Source organism: Heterodontus francisci, chromosome 5 (assembly GCF_036365525.1).
Source record: "Heterodontus francisci isolate sHetFra1 chromosome 5, sHetFra1.hap1, whole genome shotgun sequence".
Lineage (NCBI taxonomy): Eukaryota > Metazoa > Chordata > Chondrichthyes > Heterodontiformes > Heterodontidae > Heterodontus > Heterodontus francisci.
This window is the reverse complement of record NC_090375.1, coordinates 47,803,062-47,819,446: the sequence shown is the minus strand read 5'-3', so window position 1 is coordinate 47,819,446 and position 16,385 is coordinate 47,803,062. Positions and strand designations below refer to the sequence as shown.

The following is a 16,385-nucleotide window of genomic DNA, read 5'->3' as shown; positions in this document are numbered from 1 at the left end:
TATTACCACTTCCTCAATTTCCACTCCAATTCCCTGTCCCCTCTGTTTGTGTCTCAGATGACCCCCACACTGAGTCTCCAAGTGCTTGACCTTTCCTATCAAATGGCAACATGTTATCTCTACATGAACGAGGCATTCCCTGTCCAAAATCTTGCACTGGAGGAGTATATTGAAATCCCAGGCCAAAGTGAGACCTGGATCACCATGGAAACTCTTATTTTATTTAAATTATCTCACCTGCCTGCACCTTATATCACACCCCTGGTCTGCACTGCCATAGAGGGGTTATGGCAATTGTCTGTTGGCCCCATATTAGTCTATCCCTGTACTTGACTATTACCTTCTGATCATTTACCCCTGGCTCTTTAAATCAGTTCATTTTAGCCCTATCTAAAAGTTAACAGTTAGTTTAGTGTATGTTACCTGGGCCCACTGCCCTCCCCCAGCCACACCTGCTCTTTGTTTTCTCAATGAAATTGATCCGGATGAAACTGACGAGAACAGCTGCCGATACTTTAATCTCCGATCCTGCTGTCTTCACAGTCCAGAGTGTCTGCAGCCACGGCATGCGGTAAGTCCATTGAGGTGAAGAAGGAGCTGCGGGACCCGAGAGAAGTCCTGTGAAAAGGTGCCCCGAACACCCAAAACATCCACGAACGGCCCCCCCGGCCGCAACTTCAAAGCGCCCGTGGGAGATGGCTCGGAGAGCATCTGCAGCGCACTGTCGGCAATGCTGCATGCCTTTATTTAAACCACTGCAAAAAAAAAAACCCTTAGCAAATGTAATCACCTCTAAGTCTGCCAAATGATGCTTCACCTCCCGAAGGACGTGGATGAGCTTTCCGGACGTCGATGGTGGGCACTGAGGAAATGGCTTATTACCTGCACCAGATTCCACCCCCCCTCCCCCCACCTTTACCCCCCTTCCACCCCCCCCCCACCCCCGTCCCCTTCCCTGCTCCACCCTCTCAGCTCACCCCCTCACAACCCCGTCCCAGCCCGCCCCCCCCTCGCACCATCTTCACCCCGCACCCCCTTCCCCTGCACCCCCCCCCCACCCCCTCCCTCTACCCCTCCCCCTTGCATCCCCTCCTCCCACCGGCACCATCCTACACCTGTGTAGGGGCCCCAACAACCCCACTGCCTTGTGGGCGTCTCGGGAGAGACCAAGGCTAAGGGAGTAAACCCTAACAGAAAATCCGGAGCGGAACCCCGTAGGCGGTCATGTGTCACCTTTGGCATGTTTCCGGCAGTTCCTGCAGCCATACTGGTGCCAAACGTCGTGTCCTGCACTCCTTTGGACCCCACCAGAAAGGCCGAGAGGGGGGTTTTGACGACTGGGCAACTCTCAACCTCCATAAATTTGCCCAGGCATGCGCCATGGAGAGGTCACTCCATAGTTGCCTCACAGCGACTGAAACAACACGGAAGGCAGCAGTTACGGGTTATAAGTCCAGATAAATTGGCGTAGAAACTGGGCGCCACGGGTTGCCTTTGTCGGTGGGAGAGGTCATTGCACCTCACTGGACAGCTACCGCCCGCCTCAAACCGGGCAGCCCCCGGTCAATAAGGTTCTGTCCCGCCACAGTCTGCCTGCTTCAATGGGTGCTTGGAGCTCAGGGTCATTGCCCGAAAGGTGGACTGACACACCGCACCAAACAACATGAAAAAAGGAAAGAAGGTACCAGCCCTTCGCTTTGCAAGCTGGAACGTCAGAACTATGTGTCCTGGCCTGTCGGAAGACCTTACACAAATCAACGATTCTCGGAAGACCGCCATCATTAACAACGAGCTCAGTAGACTCAATGTGGACATTGCAGCACTTCAGGAGACTCGCCTCCCCGCGAGTGGCTCTCTAGCAGAGCAAGACTACACCTTCTTCTGGCAGGGCAGGGATCCTGAAGAACCAAGACAGCATGGAGTGGGCTTCGCCATCAGAAACTCCTTGCTCAGCATGATAGAGCCTCCCTCAAATGGCTCGGAACGCATACTGTCCATCCGACTGCTCACCACCTCTGGTCCAGTACACCTACTCAGCATCTATGCTCCAACACTCTGTTCCGCACCTGAAGCTAAAGACCAGTTCTATGAACAACTCCATAACATCATTAGCAGCATCCCCAACACCGAACACCTATTCCTGCTGGGGGACGTTAATGCCAGGGTTGGGGCCGACCATGACTCATGGCCCTCCTGCCTTGGGCGCTATGGCGTTGGAAGGATGAATGAGAACGGGCAGAGACTGCTTGAGTTGTGTACCTATCATAACCTCTGCATCACCAACTCGTTCTTTCACACTAAACCCTGTCACCAGGTTTCATGGAGGCACCCAAGATCACGTCGTTGGCACCAGCTAGACCTCATTGTCACAAGGCGAGCCGCCTTAAACAGTGTTCAAATCACACGCAGCTTCCACAGTGCGGACTGCGACACCGACCACTCCCTGGTGTGCAGCAAGGTTAGACTCAGACCAAAGAAGTTGCATCATTCCAAGCAGAAGGGCCACCCGCGCATCAACACGAGCAGAATTTCTCACCCACAGCTGTTACAAAAATTTCTAAATTCACTTGTAACAGCCCTTCAAAACACTCCCACAGGGGATGCTGAGACCAAGTGGGCCCACATCAGAGACGCCATCTATGAGTCAGCTTTGACCACCTACGGCAAAAGTGCGAAGAGAAATGCAGACTGGTTTCAATCTCATAATGAAGAGCTGGAACCTGTCATAGCCGCTAAGCGCATTGCACTTTTGAACTACAAGAAAGCCCCCAGCGATTTAACATCCGCAGCACTTAAAGCAGCCAGAAGTACTGCACAAAGAACAGCTAGGCGTTGCGCAAACGACTACTGGCAACACCTATGCAGTCATATTCAGCTGGCCTCAGACACCGGAAACATCAGAGGAATGTATGATGGCATGAAGAGAGCTCTTGGGCCAACCATCAAGAAGATCACCCCCCTCAAATCTAAATCGGGGGACATAATCACTGACCAACGCAAACAGATGGACCGCTGGGTTGAGCACTACCTAGAACTGTACTCCAGGGAGAATGTTGTCACTGAGACTGCCCTCAATGCAGCCCAGCCTCTACCAGTCATGGATGAGCTGGACATACAGCCAACCAAATCGGAACTCAGTGATGCCATTGATTCCCTAGCCAGCGGAAAAGCCCCTGGGAAGGACAGCATTACCCCTGAAATAATCAAGAGTGCCAAGCCTGCTATACTCTCAGCACTACATGAACTGCTATGCCTGTGCTGGGACGAGGGAGCAGTACCCCAGGACATGCGCGATGCCAACATCATCACCCTCTATAAAAACAAAGGTGACCGCGGTGACTGCAACAACTACCGTGGAATCTCCCTGCTCAGCATAGTGGGGAAAGTCTTTGCTCGAGTCGCTCTGAACAGGCTCCAGAAGCTGGCCGAGCGCGTCTACCCTGAGGCACAGTGTGGCTTTCGTGCAGAGAGATCGACTATTGACATGCTGTTCTCCCTTCGTCAGATACAGGAGAAATGCCGTGAACAACAGATGCCCCTCTACATTGCTTTCATTGATCTCACCAAAGCCTTTGACCTCGTCAGCAGACGTGGTCTCTTCAGACTACTAGAAAAGATCGGATGTCCACCAAAGCTACTAAGTATCATCACCTCATTCCATGACAATATGAAAGGCACAATTCAACATGGTGGCTCCTCATCAGAGCCCTTTCCTATCCTGAGTGGTGTGAAACAGGGCTGTGTTCTCGCACCCACACTTTTTGGGATTTTCTTCTCCCTGCTGCTTTCACATGCGTTCAAATCCTCTGAAGAAGGAATTTTCCTCCACACAAGATCAGGGGGCAGGTTGTTCAACCTTGCCCGTCTAAGAGCGAAGTCCAAAGTACGGAAAGTCCTCATCAGAGAACTCCTCTTTGCTGACGATGCTGCTTTAACATCTCACACTGAAGAATGCCTGCAGAGTCTCATCGACAGGTTTGCGTCTGCCTGCAATGAATTTGGCCTAACCATCAGCCTCAAGAAAACGAACATCATGGGGCAGGATGTCAGAAATGCTCCATCCATCAATATTGGCGACCATGCTCTGGAAGTGGTTCAAGAGTTCACCTACCTAGGCTCAACTATCACCAGTAACCTGTCTCTAGATGCAGAAATCAACAAGCGCATGGGTAAGGCTTCCACTGCTATGTTCAGACTGGCCAAGAGAGTGTGGGAAAATGGCGCACTGACACGGAACACAAAAGTCCGAGTGTATCAGGCCTGTGTCCTCAGTACCTTGCTCTACGGCAGCGAGGCCTGGACAACGTATGCCAGCCAAGAGAGACGTCTCAATTCATTCCATCTTCGCTGCCTTCGGAGAATACTTGGCATCAGGTGGCAGGACTATATCTCCAACACAGAAGTCCTTGAAGCGGCCAACATCCCCAGCTTATACACACTACTGAGTCAGCGGCGCTTGAGATGGCTTGGCCATGTGAGCCGCATGGAAGATGGCAGGATCCCCAAAGACACATTGTACAGCGAGCTCGCCACTGGTATCAGACCCACCGGCCGTCCATGTCTCCGTTATAAAGACGTCTGCAAACGCGACATGAAATCGTGTGACATTGATCACAAGTCGTGGGAGTCAGTTGCCAGCATTCGCCAGAGCTGGCGGGCAGCCATAAAGACAGGGCTAAATTGTGGCGAGTCGAAGAGACTTAGTAGTTGGCAGGAAAAAAGACAGAGGCGCAAGGGGAGAGCCAACTGTGCAACAGCCCCAACAAACAAATTTCTCTGCAGCACCTGTGGAAGAGCCTGTCACTCCAGAATTGGCCTTTATAGCCACTCCAGGCGCTGCTTCACAAACCACTGACCACCTCCAGGCGCGTATCCATTGTCTCTCGAGATAAGGAGGCCCAAAAGAATTTACCTCTACAGCTCTATCACCTCTTCTTCAATGTCTTTATCATAAGCTACTGTTTTTCTTATTAGGCTGCTGGTAGATTGCTCATCAAATATCCAAATCTTTACACTAAGGCTAATCTCAAGCCTTATGTTGAACTCATTTCGCCCATTTTCTGCTGATTGTAATGCCTTCTCTTCCTTCACCTTCCACAGTGAATCTGTCACCCACACACAAAGCCAAACCCTTGATCTTGCTATTACTTAAGGTGTTGCCACTTTTCAGATCTGGGTTATGGATGTGGCCATCTCAGACCACTTCCTCATCCCCTTTCTGATTTATATCATCCTCCTCAGCCTGATCCCACTACTCTCTTGTTCTATCTCTGGACAGACTAACTCTAACTCCCACATGAGGGCTTTCCCCACATTCTTGTCTCTAGTCTTGCACTCATTGCAAAAACGTTTGTTGATCACAATGCTGATGCAATCAACTTTAATGCTCTCATCCCAGATGACCTCTCTTTGCCCTAGTAGACAACTCACTTCCACAGATTCAATTCAGCAGGTGAGCATGCAAGTGGTGATCAACCATCTATTGGCAGATCTGGCTCTACTGACTTAAACACCATTCTATTACCACCCTACAATCATCCGAGCATACTCAAATGATCCTAATGTACTCCTCTCTACCACCAACCACCTATTTAAATCTCCCACTATTGCAATTTCCATCCTCAGCTTTCACATTACATGCAACAAACTCACAGACTGCTCTGTTTCCAAAACCAAGATGATGTTTACCATCACTCCCCTTCCTCTACTCAATGTCCCCCTTTGACCTTTGAACTCAGTCTTGTTTCCTCTCACTCTGTGGTTTCTTCACCTTGATCCTCTTTGAACCAATCAAATTCATTTCCTCCATGGAGCTCACTGCATGCCTCCTTGATCACCCAGAACTCTTGACAATCCAACTCCCTCTTCTCAGCCAATACTTCTTGATAGTAACATTTTCCTGACCTCTGATACTGTTAAGACCCCTTTCAAACTGTCATCTTCATATCCCATTCAATTAAGCCACCCTTGACCCTTTGACTCTCTCAAATTCACTTATAGTAATTATCTTTGAAGCTGCTTTTGCCCTTTCCGCAGCACCAAGAAAGCTCTAGTCAAAGTTACCGACACCATTCTGTGTGACTGTGGCTTACTATTCCTTCTTCCTTTGAAGCTGTCAATGCTTCCATCATTCATCTTCACTGCACCACCTTCTCATGATTGCATTGCTTTCCCTCCCAACATAGACACTGCATCTCCTTAAATGGTTTCTTCTCCCGGTAACCCAGGGCCTGCCCAAAACTCCACCTCCACCTCTATGGCAATAATCAGTTTTCACATGTGAGCCCATCAATGGGATGAGAGAGATGAGCATGGATCTGGAAGTGACAGCATGTTCAAGGGTTTTGATAAGGAAAGGGATTTTAGGAGATGGACGGTATTTTGCAAGGACCAGAGAGCCATGGATACATTTTTTGAGAAGGGATGGCAGGGGTGGAAAGGAGGGATACAGTAACTGTGAAGGATCGCTTACCATGTCAGCTAGCATGGGGGCCAGGAAGCGATGGGGTGGTCAGCTGTTTAGTGGGAATGGGAAGCTGTTATCATGAAAGGACAGGTATGCCTGATTACCTCACTCATATATGCTGAAAATGGAATTCATTAGAGAATCCAGGCTAGTATCAGGGGCACAATTTAAAAAAATATATTTAGAGAGGCCCAGGCACAGGAAGTCTACATGTGGACATGCCAACAGATGTACCTCAAGATTCCTAAAGGACTGCTCCTCTAGGACACTCATTGACTGAGTCAGTGGTGAAAGCTGTGGGAAGGTGCACCACTCACATTTACACTGGGACAGGGACATAGGAACATGACTAGGCCATTCAGTTCCCTTGATCTTGTTCCATCATTCAATTATATGATGTCTGGTCTGTATCTCAACTCCAATTACCTGTCTTTGCGTCGTATCCCTGCGATCCCCCATGGATTTTCGACCCCCTTATCCTGAAATGTGCAATGCCATGAAAGATTCATGTAATATTTTTTAAAAATATGCATTTTCTGTATGTGTCACACGTTGGCCGTCACTCTTCAGAAATCAAACTTCAGTAATTCACTGTGGGCAATGCCACAGTATTAGTAGTATCACTAATGCATTATTAGAACTGTAGTCTGGTAATATATACAGCTGATAGTACAAAGGTCCTCTGAGAGGAGCCTCCCTGAAACAAGTGAAGTGAAGCAAGAGCTCAGGAGGCAAAAAACGAGACAAAAATATGCAATCTTTGCACAATGTATTTATTGGAACCAACTGTACCACAAAGTCAGAAAACGTAGATCTATTCATAAATATGTTTGCATAATAAATTAAAATTTAACATGATTCATTTTCATTGGTAATATGAGTGCAGCACTCGGCAATATATAAAGAAGAAACCAAGCTTGATTTGAGTTTGAAATCAGACAACAATCAAATGATCAGACAGACTGGGAAGTAGTTGGCACATGCATTATTTTTGAAATGGGAATGTTGTTGGGAACTGGGGATAATTTTCCAGGTATGCCCTTACCCAGCCATGGTATAAATCAGAAAATCATTGGCACACTGTCCACACTCACCATTTATATCCATACATTGGATGAGAAATTGGTGACTCCTTCAAAATCTGTGAATCAAAAGTCACAGGCAGCATTCCCATGATTTTCCAACACAAATTGCTGGTGGGCAAGATTCCCTATTGCTCCTGTGGACTTGGAAAATTACCTCCAGTGTTTACACTTACCCAGTAAACCCTCACCCCACCCCCGAACGGTTGCTCACAGGCTTTTTCCCCCCCCACTGCCCTTCTTTACTGAAGGCACTAACTTCTAGCAGAGTACAAGCTGCGGGCAGCATATTTCCAGGATCTCGTGGAATCCGGGAGCCTAAACAGCCAGTATGTATCTGCTACTTGGGTGGCGATCAAAGCCAAGCTTATTCCTTGTGCTCATCCCTGGACAGTAACCAGGACCAGTAATCCTGGCTGATTTTAATTTTTGCTCCTTTTCCCTAGCTTAGTGCAATAATTACAGAGGCGCAAGGGGAGAGCCAACTGTGCCCCAACAAACAAATTTCTCTGCAGCACCTGTGGAAGAGCCTGTCACTCCAGAATTGGCCTTTATAGCCACTCCAGGCGCTGCTTCACAAACCACTGACCACCTCCAGGCGCGTATCCATTGTCTCTCGAGATAAGGAGGCCCAAAAGAAAAGAAAGAAGTGCAATAATGAGTGTGCTGGTTTCCACCACTGGTTGAACATCATTACAGACAGCTGGAATGTATCCTTGTCTGACTTCGAGATCTTCCCTGGTGACAGTAAACATGTAGAGCACTACCCACAGTTCATGATGCCACAGGAAGAGGAACAGCTCTTTGCCAAATGGCTGCTCCCAAGCAGCATTTTCGTACCATAAGGGAGATTAATAAGGAGCGATTTTGAGAAAACAGCAAATACAAAGGGATCTCCCTTTATAATACAGGATTATGTGACAAATGCTTTAATCAGACACCTTTTAAAAAATTTAACCAATATACCCTCCAACACCCCCCCCCCCCCCCCCCCACAACCCCCCTTTAATTCAAACAGTGAATTCTGAAAACAAATACACAGATTGTAGCCTGATAAATACTGCACCCACCATCATTATTAACAAATTATTAAATATGGATAGAATTTCAGTAATTTAATATATCATTGATAGAAATAAAATTCATTTAGCATATCTAAACAGTCAAAAATTTCAAAATATTGACATAACCATCAACCAATTTAAAAATATTTTTATCCCACAAAACATCCATAGAAAATATGTATACAGATTTTCGTAACAAACCCAACAAGCATCAGAATTGGAGATGATTTATTTGGAGGATGGAAGAAAGAGTAGGAGAGTTCCTCTTTTCCTTGTTTTAGGATGTGGGTGTTGCTAGCAAGGCTGTCATTTATTGTCCATTGCTAGATGCCCTGAGAATGTGATGGCAGGCCTTCTGCTTGAACTGAATGGCTTGCAAGGCCACTTCAGAGGTCAGTTAAGCAACAACTATACTGGAGTCACATACAGGTCAGACCAGTAATAACAGCAGGTTTTCTTCCCTAAAGGACCTAAGTAAACCCATTAGGTCTATACAACAATCTGATACCTTTGTGGTATTTCCAGATTTTTTTTTTATAAATGGAATTCATATTCTTAGACTGCCACAGTGGGATTTGAACTCATGATCTCGGAATTATTAATACAAGGAGTTACTAGCCCGGTAACATTACCATTACACCCTTACACCTTTCAAGGGTGATACTTATCTCCCTTTCCCCTCATTCCATTTTTTTCCAGCTCCCTTCCTAAAACTACTGACTTCTCCCAGGGTATGGGCGACAGCTGCCTCTCAGTACCTTGCCCAAGTGATCATTCTTCATGTGTCAGCCTTGACAATGAGTGCCAGCCAGCCAACTGACTGTGGAGGTTGTGATGGAGTCCGATACAGTTCTTGACCTGACAGCAATGGCATCCACAAACTTTTCTTTCACTGTAAGGGACTGAGGCCAGTTGTAATACTCCCTAGTGACTGGCCGCTCAGCACAAACTGGCAGGGAAGTCTTCCATAGCCATGTAATTAGTAAAAGGGCAGTAAGACGAGGGGTGGGGCCAATTAGGGACCAAAAAGGGTATTTATACATGTAGGTAGAGCGCATAGCTGAGGTACTAAATGAGTACATCCCATCTGCCTTTGCTAAGGAAGAAGATACTGCCAAATCATTGTGAAGGAGGAGGTAATTGAGATATAGGCTGGGATTTTCCAGCCCTTTGAGGATCGGGCCGGAAGCGGGAAGCGGAATGGCAAAATGATGTGGGAAGGCATTGGGTGGCATGCCCGCTGCCGTGCCATTTTGCCAGTGGCAGGAAAGGCGGCAGATGCTATGCCTGCCTGGAGCCCAAGTGAACCACCTAAATGCCCCACCTCCCTTGCCATTTTACCAGTAGCAGTGTTCCCTCCACCACATGGGGAGACAGCCAGGTAAACCCTGGCAGCCTCCCAGCTGGCTCCAGGGAAGGCCCTCCTTGACCCCATTTACTTGCTTGTGAGGCCCACATTCATCGATACACCCTTGTCCTCCAGGTGTAGTCCCAGCAGTGGCCATCGTTCCCGGTGGCGCTGCTGATCTGCCGGTCCTCTGATTGGGCCAGCAGCTCTTGGGGACAGGCTGCCGTCCTTAATTGGACGGTGGGCCCAGTGGCAGCCACATAATTGGCTGCTGCCCATAAAATGCAGCCCTGAGTCGCCTGCAAACCACACCCCACACCCCACCCACACCAACTTTCAGCACCAGCCATGAACTCCCAAAAGTCATTTGATATACTGCCACACATTAGGCTTGTCAGCAAAGTTGAAACCAATGGAATAAAAGGGACAGTGCCAGCATGGATTCAAAAGTTGGCTGAATGACAGGAAACAAATTGGAGGAAGCTATACAGTGATGTTCCCCAGGGTTCAGTACCAGAAGCACTGCTTTTCTTGATCTATATTAGTGACCTAGACTTGGGTGTACAGGGCACAATTTCAACATTTGCAGATGACACTAAGCTTGAAAGTATTGTGAACTGTGAGGAAAATAGTGGTAAACCTCAATAGGACATAGGTAAGCTGGAAGAATGGGTGGACATGTAGCAGGTGAAATTTAATGCAGAGAAGTGTGATGCGATATATTTTGGAAGGAAGAATGAGGAAAGGCAATATAAACTAAAGGGTACAATTCTAAAGGGGGTGCAGCGACCGCGAGTCCTCATTTGGCCTCAGCTGGAATATTGTGTTCTATTCTGAGAACCACACTTTTGGAAGATGTGAAGGCTTTAGAGAGGATGCAGGAAAGATTTACGAGAATGGTTCGAGGGATGAGGGACTTCAGTTATGAGACTGGGTTGGAGAAGCTGGGCCTGTTCTCCTTAGTGAAGAGAAGATTGAGAGGAGATTTGACAAAGGTGTTCAAAATCATGAGAGATCTAGACAAAGTAAATAGAGAGAAACTGCTCCATTTGGTGGAGGGGGTCAAGAATCAGAAGACTCAGATTTAAGGTGATTGGCAAACGAACCACTGGGACATAAGGAAATTTTTTCTTATAGAGACATAGAAAATAGGAGCAGGAGTGGGCCATTCGGCCCTTCGAGCCTGCTCCGCCATTCGTTATGATGATGGCTGATCATCCAACTTGGTAACCTGTTCCCGCTTTCCCCCCATATTCTTTGATCCCTTTCGCCCCAAGAGCTATATCTAACTCCCTCTTGAAAATATACAATGTTTTGGCCTCAACTTATGCAGCAGTTGGTTAGGAACTGAGTGCACTGCCTGAGTGTGTGGTGGAGGCAGATTTAATCGTAGCTTTCAAAGGGGAATTGGATAGTTATCTGAAGATAAAATATTTGCAGAGTTATGGAGAAAGTGCGGGGGAGTGGGACTACCTGAATTGCTCTTGCTGCAAGCCGGCGCAGACTTGACTATTCTAGGATTCTATGACATTGATCTATGGTTTTAATTTAGCGAATAAAATTCGACACCCAAAACATTCTTGAAAATCTCATTATTCCATGCAATTCAGAAGGAATTTGACTTCAAATGGCAATAAAAACCAATGACCCTAATTATAAGTGTGTGGAAATGTGATCCACAATACAATTCTCAAGTAATAACAGTATTTAAGTTAATTCAGATATTACTAAACAGTGGTGCTGTGGACATGGCCATTGAACCTATTGGTATGGCTCAGTTTTAAACTCACAACAAAATTCCGTGCTATGGGGAGGACTGGGGAGGGGAACCTCGTACTGATGGTATCATTAGAATACTTCTGAGACAGAGTGGGAGTTCAAGGCACTTCTGAAGGAGGGTCATTTACTCCCAGTCTGATCTCAAGGCCAATTTCAGAGCAGCATTTGTCAAGGTTTCTGGAGCTGTATGGCAAGAGGAATCCCAGGGAAAGGGTTAAAGGGGAGAAAAATGTCTTTATAGGGGGGAATTAAAAAATTGCAACTCTCTATTTTTCATCTCTCCTGCTTTTTCTCTCCAACCTCCTAATTTAAATACTTACATCCACAATTTTACATCCAGTAGTGACACAGAAAGGCTTTGAATTAACTAAAAAAGGCACATTTTTTTGATACATCACATGATTTCATCCTATTTACCTTTTCTATCACACAGGTTAAAAAAAAGACAATAAAAATGAAAGTTTTACTTTTTCCATTTTCCTCTCACAAACTTTCCGAAAGGCACTGGACAAATTTCGAATTCAGGTGAGAATGCAAAACAGGTGTTATGGATTCAGCCTCCTGTTACACAAATGTCCTGAGTTTCACTTCCGTTGACTTCAGTGCAAATGAAAATCTGAAGAGATGTATTACAGATGGCTGAATTGACATCGCCTGTCTTACATCATCCAAAGTCAAAATGACCCCCACTCACTCTTACTCAGCCTCAGCTCCACAGGTGTCAGCCACTTGCTGCATGGTGGCTCACTCATATCCCTCATGTGTGTGTCCGCAGGTTATTTACTGCAATGGTGGTAGTGCACAACTGAGTCTGACTTCAGTATCATGCAGCAGGGTCTAAATGGACATGGATCACAGTCAGAAACCTTGCTGATTCTTTCTCTATCTACCTCAGGGACAGTGTGGACACTTCCAGTGTCTCTCCACTATATAGACGAGATCATCTTTATTCAGCAAAGGACAAGGATCAAAGCTGGAACTGTCATGGTCTGTACAGCTTAGTGTTGCAGCCATTTACAAATTGAATCACCTAGGAGATCGATTAACTGGTGACAAAGTACCACATTTTTTCATGTCAGGCTTATTATCTAAAGAAGCTAAGACCATGGTGGAGTCCAAGCTGATACCTGGACTACAGAGATAGCAATTCCACAGAAATGATTGAGAAGATGGGTTTACATTTTAAAAACTTACCAGTTTCACAATCAGAATATTAAAGGAATTCTACTGAAAGGTTCCTTTTCAAATGAGCATTTTGGGATACAAAGTAGGGAACTATGTAAACGAGAATTCAGAATTTTTTTTCCACTTCAACTCTTTAAAAACTGGACCCTTGACTCACTGGGCCCCTTCAACCAGCTTGGTGTTAGCTTAAGCTGGAAAGATATTCCTTGAAAGCCTTCAGTTCAGGTACCAATACTTGGAACCACTAAAGTCTGATTATTAGGTTTACCCTTGGCACATTGGTTGCCGTCAACATTCATCTCATAGAAATATTTTGTTCATTAATAGAGTCCCGCATTATTTATCCCGCAAATGATATAGTGGCAGCATCCTTCCATTTCAGTAATTAATTTAGTTACATACAATTAACAACTTCCCACTTCCTAGGTCTGTAGGGCTAACTCCACACAGCTCGGATACCCAGTGCAGAGGAATGTGATTTGGAAAATAAGGCCAACAGTGCTGTAAACCTAACTTTGACTTGCACGCCCCTGGAGTGTGGGAGCCCTGCAAGGAGGAGTGGGATGGCAGGAATTACCCCTTATATCCTCCCTGTAATTTTCATCTTCCATCATCAAGGCTTGGACATATGCTGGGGTAGAGTTCCATAGGTATTATCTGCCCTCTGACACCTTTCCCAAGTGACAATGAGGGGTCAATAATAATAATCATGTACATACTAATCTTATGCATAAATGTGCTGACCTCACATGATAACGCGAGGAAAGCTCATCTTAATTGAGAGCCATTGTTATGCACTCACCATTCCTGAGATAAGCTAACACAGACTAAATAAACATTTCTAAATATCATGAGCATGCGCGCGTGCGTGTGCGCACACACATTGCAGCACAAATTACTGATGTCTATAAATTTGAACTTAACCAGCTTCAAACATCTTTTTCTAGGACTTTAACTGAGCTACATAGATATTCAATGGCTGATAAAACTGCGATACATGAATAAAATTCATTCCTTCTCCCCACTGATTGGCTGTTGCTCCACAACACCAGTCATTCAGTGCATTTTACGGCCTGTTTAAGGCAATTTGGTCTCTTCAAATGATCATTCGGATGTCACTTTTCAGAAGTCCGGCTTTCAGACTAAGAGGTAGTGTTTTCAACTTTCATTCTGTCGGTGAAGGACATTCTTCTGCCTCAGTTTCAGTTCGACTAAAGGTCTGACATGACTATTTAGACAGCTACAACATTACTGCCCAACAGCAAGAGAAAAAGGCTGGCCAGTATGTTGGTGGAAAAATCAACTGACTTGACAATTTTTCAGGAGAGGAGGTGACTTCTGCTGGAGTGTAGTTTCCACAGGATTCAAATGCTCAAGCAGCCATTCTTTGTGTGCGAGCCTTGACAGTGAGTACAGGCAAGCTACTTTGACACGGGAAGAGCACCACAGCTGAATCTGATCCTATCTTCATCCAAGAGCTACAAGACTGGGGCTTTCCAGCAGTATAATTATCAGGAGCAGGAAGCCTTGCTGATTTATTCTCTTACCCAGAGACACCAAAGCCAATGGTAGCACCCATAATATCAGCCGAGATTAGATCAGAATGTGGATTGAATCCTCTTGTCTTCCTGGCTATGTGTCCCCGCCATGAATTTACCCACTCAGCTATCAATTAGAATGCAAATAAGTTGTTTAACCAATTCATAGCAAAGGATAACCAATTATATCCCCATCATCCCAAATATATAGTTCTGTATGAAATCCAATTCCAATGCAGTACCTTACTGGTCAAGAAATATTATTATTTTAAGGGCGATGGCTCATTATATTGTAAGATATGATATAAAAGTGCCTTTTAGTGTGATCTGTAAGCAAGTGAGAAGATGTTTAATGTTCAGTTTCTCATGAAGACAGTAATTTTTTTTTAAAAGGTAGTGGCATAGAGAGTTGCACACGAGGACAATGTGTGGGTTTCTTCCTCTTCACACCCACCCATTTCTTCCCCTTCTCTCCTAAATGGCATGGAGACTCTCTGGGATATGATTCCACAATGCTCACAACTCTCAGTGAGCTTGCCCAAGTGCAGGTCTGGACGATGAGCACTGCAATTACAGTCGAGCCCTGATTCTATCCTTACCCAATATCTGCATTTGTGCATATTGAAGTAGGGGTGACTGGATAGTAATTGAAAGCAAACTTGCTTATAACCTTTCACATTTCTAATATTTGCCAGTTCTTAAGAAGGGTCACTGACCTGAAATGTTAACTCTGCTTCTCTCTCCACAGATGCTGCCAGACCTGCTGAGGATTTCCAGCATTTCTTGTTTTTATTTCAGATTTCCAGCATCCGCAGTATTTTGCTTTCATGACCAGATGATCACACCTGCTCAACCCAAATTTGTGATTGACGTTTCCTATGGATAATATATTAATTAATTCAGTGCAGGACAGACAAATTCTCTCCACCCCAACTCACTCCCTAACTGGGGAAACGCTCTTCAGACTGGGGAGAGATGAAATTAGTCTAGGTTAGTTTCAGCTGAGTCCGTGATCGACTCTGGACCACAGTATGAAACTGCCCATAATTTGGTATGAATTAACCTGGAATTGAGAAACCCATTCAGACAGATTAAAAATATAGCTGGTAAAATAGGGACAAAAAATTCACAGTGTTGCAGTAAGGCATGTTTTTCTAAGGTTGGAATTAAGGCACATTGTTGGAAGAGAGTAAAAGGACTTTAACTTTTCATTTGCCGAACAATAGTTCCAAAGTAGTGTTTCATCACCTAGTTCAGCCATTCATCACCCTGATAAACATGAAGATATTTACAATATGTATGATGTTTGTCTGGAGCTCAGTCACAGCTCTTCAGGGTCAAGTGCCTTTGAAGAAATTTATTTTATGAGCGTTGGCAAGCATTTTAGTGACATTGGATTCGAAATCTCCATCATGTACTCCTGTCACTCGGAAGGCTCCTGCACCAGCATTCTTCTCCCAGTAATGGTGCCAATGTCCTAAGCTGTTGGCTCCAAATCCATAAACATTCACCTGCATGGCAGAGGCAGCACAGAGGTTAGCGTAAAGCTGTACAGAAGAAAGTTCAGTTTTCTCTCCTTTTATCTCCCTGATGGCAATGACTCATGCTGAGCATTGGGTTGCATGGGTGAGAGTACCCTCCCAGAGTGTACAGGGGTGGGGTAGATCAAACAGCTTAATCCTGAATGGGGCTGATGTCCATACAAGCCTTCTCCAGCAGAAATCACTGGAGCATGAGCCCTGCTAATTTTTCAACTGGCCTGCCTTGGGGCACTGAGGCTAATTATTCCACTGAGATTAGCAGTTTTGAGTAAATAGACCTGGGATTGAGCATATAGCATTCTTGGGGGTCGAGGAACATAGGAACAGGAGTAGGCTATTCAGCCCCTTGAGCCTGCTCCATCATTCAGTTTGATTATTGCCG

At 45.6% G+C, this 16,385-nt stretch overlaps 1 protein-coding gene across 2 annotated transcripts in view; it reads right to left on the bottom strand.

Annotated features, from left to right (window-relative positions):
• Positions 1-8,619: 8,619 nt before the first annotated feature.
• LOC137369822 (CMP-N-acetylneuraminate-beta-galactosamide-alpha-2,3-sialyltransferase 1-like) overlaps positions 8,620-16,385 on the bottom strand; it is a 129,158-nt gene continuing 121,392 nt past the window's right edge. For both annotated transcript variants that reach the window (XM_068031382.1, XM_068031383.1), the window contains exon 7: positions 8,620-15,973. In XM_068031382.1, coding sequence (XP_067887483.1) covers positions 15,800-15,973 — 174 coding nt within the window. In that variant the 3' untranslated portion in view covers positions 8,620-15,799. The remainder of the gene's footprint in view (positions 15,974-16,385) is intronic.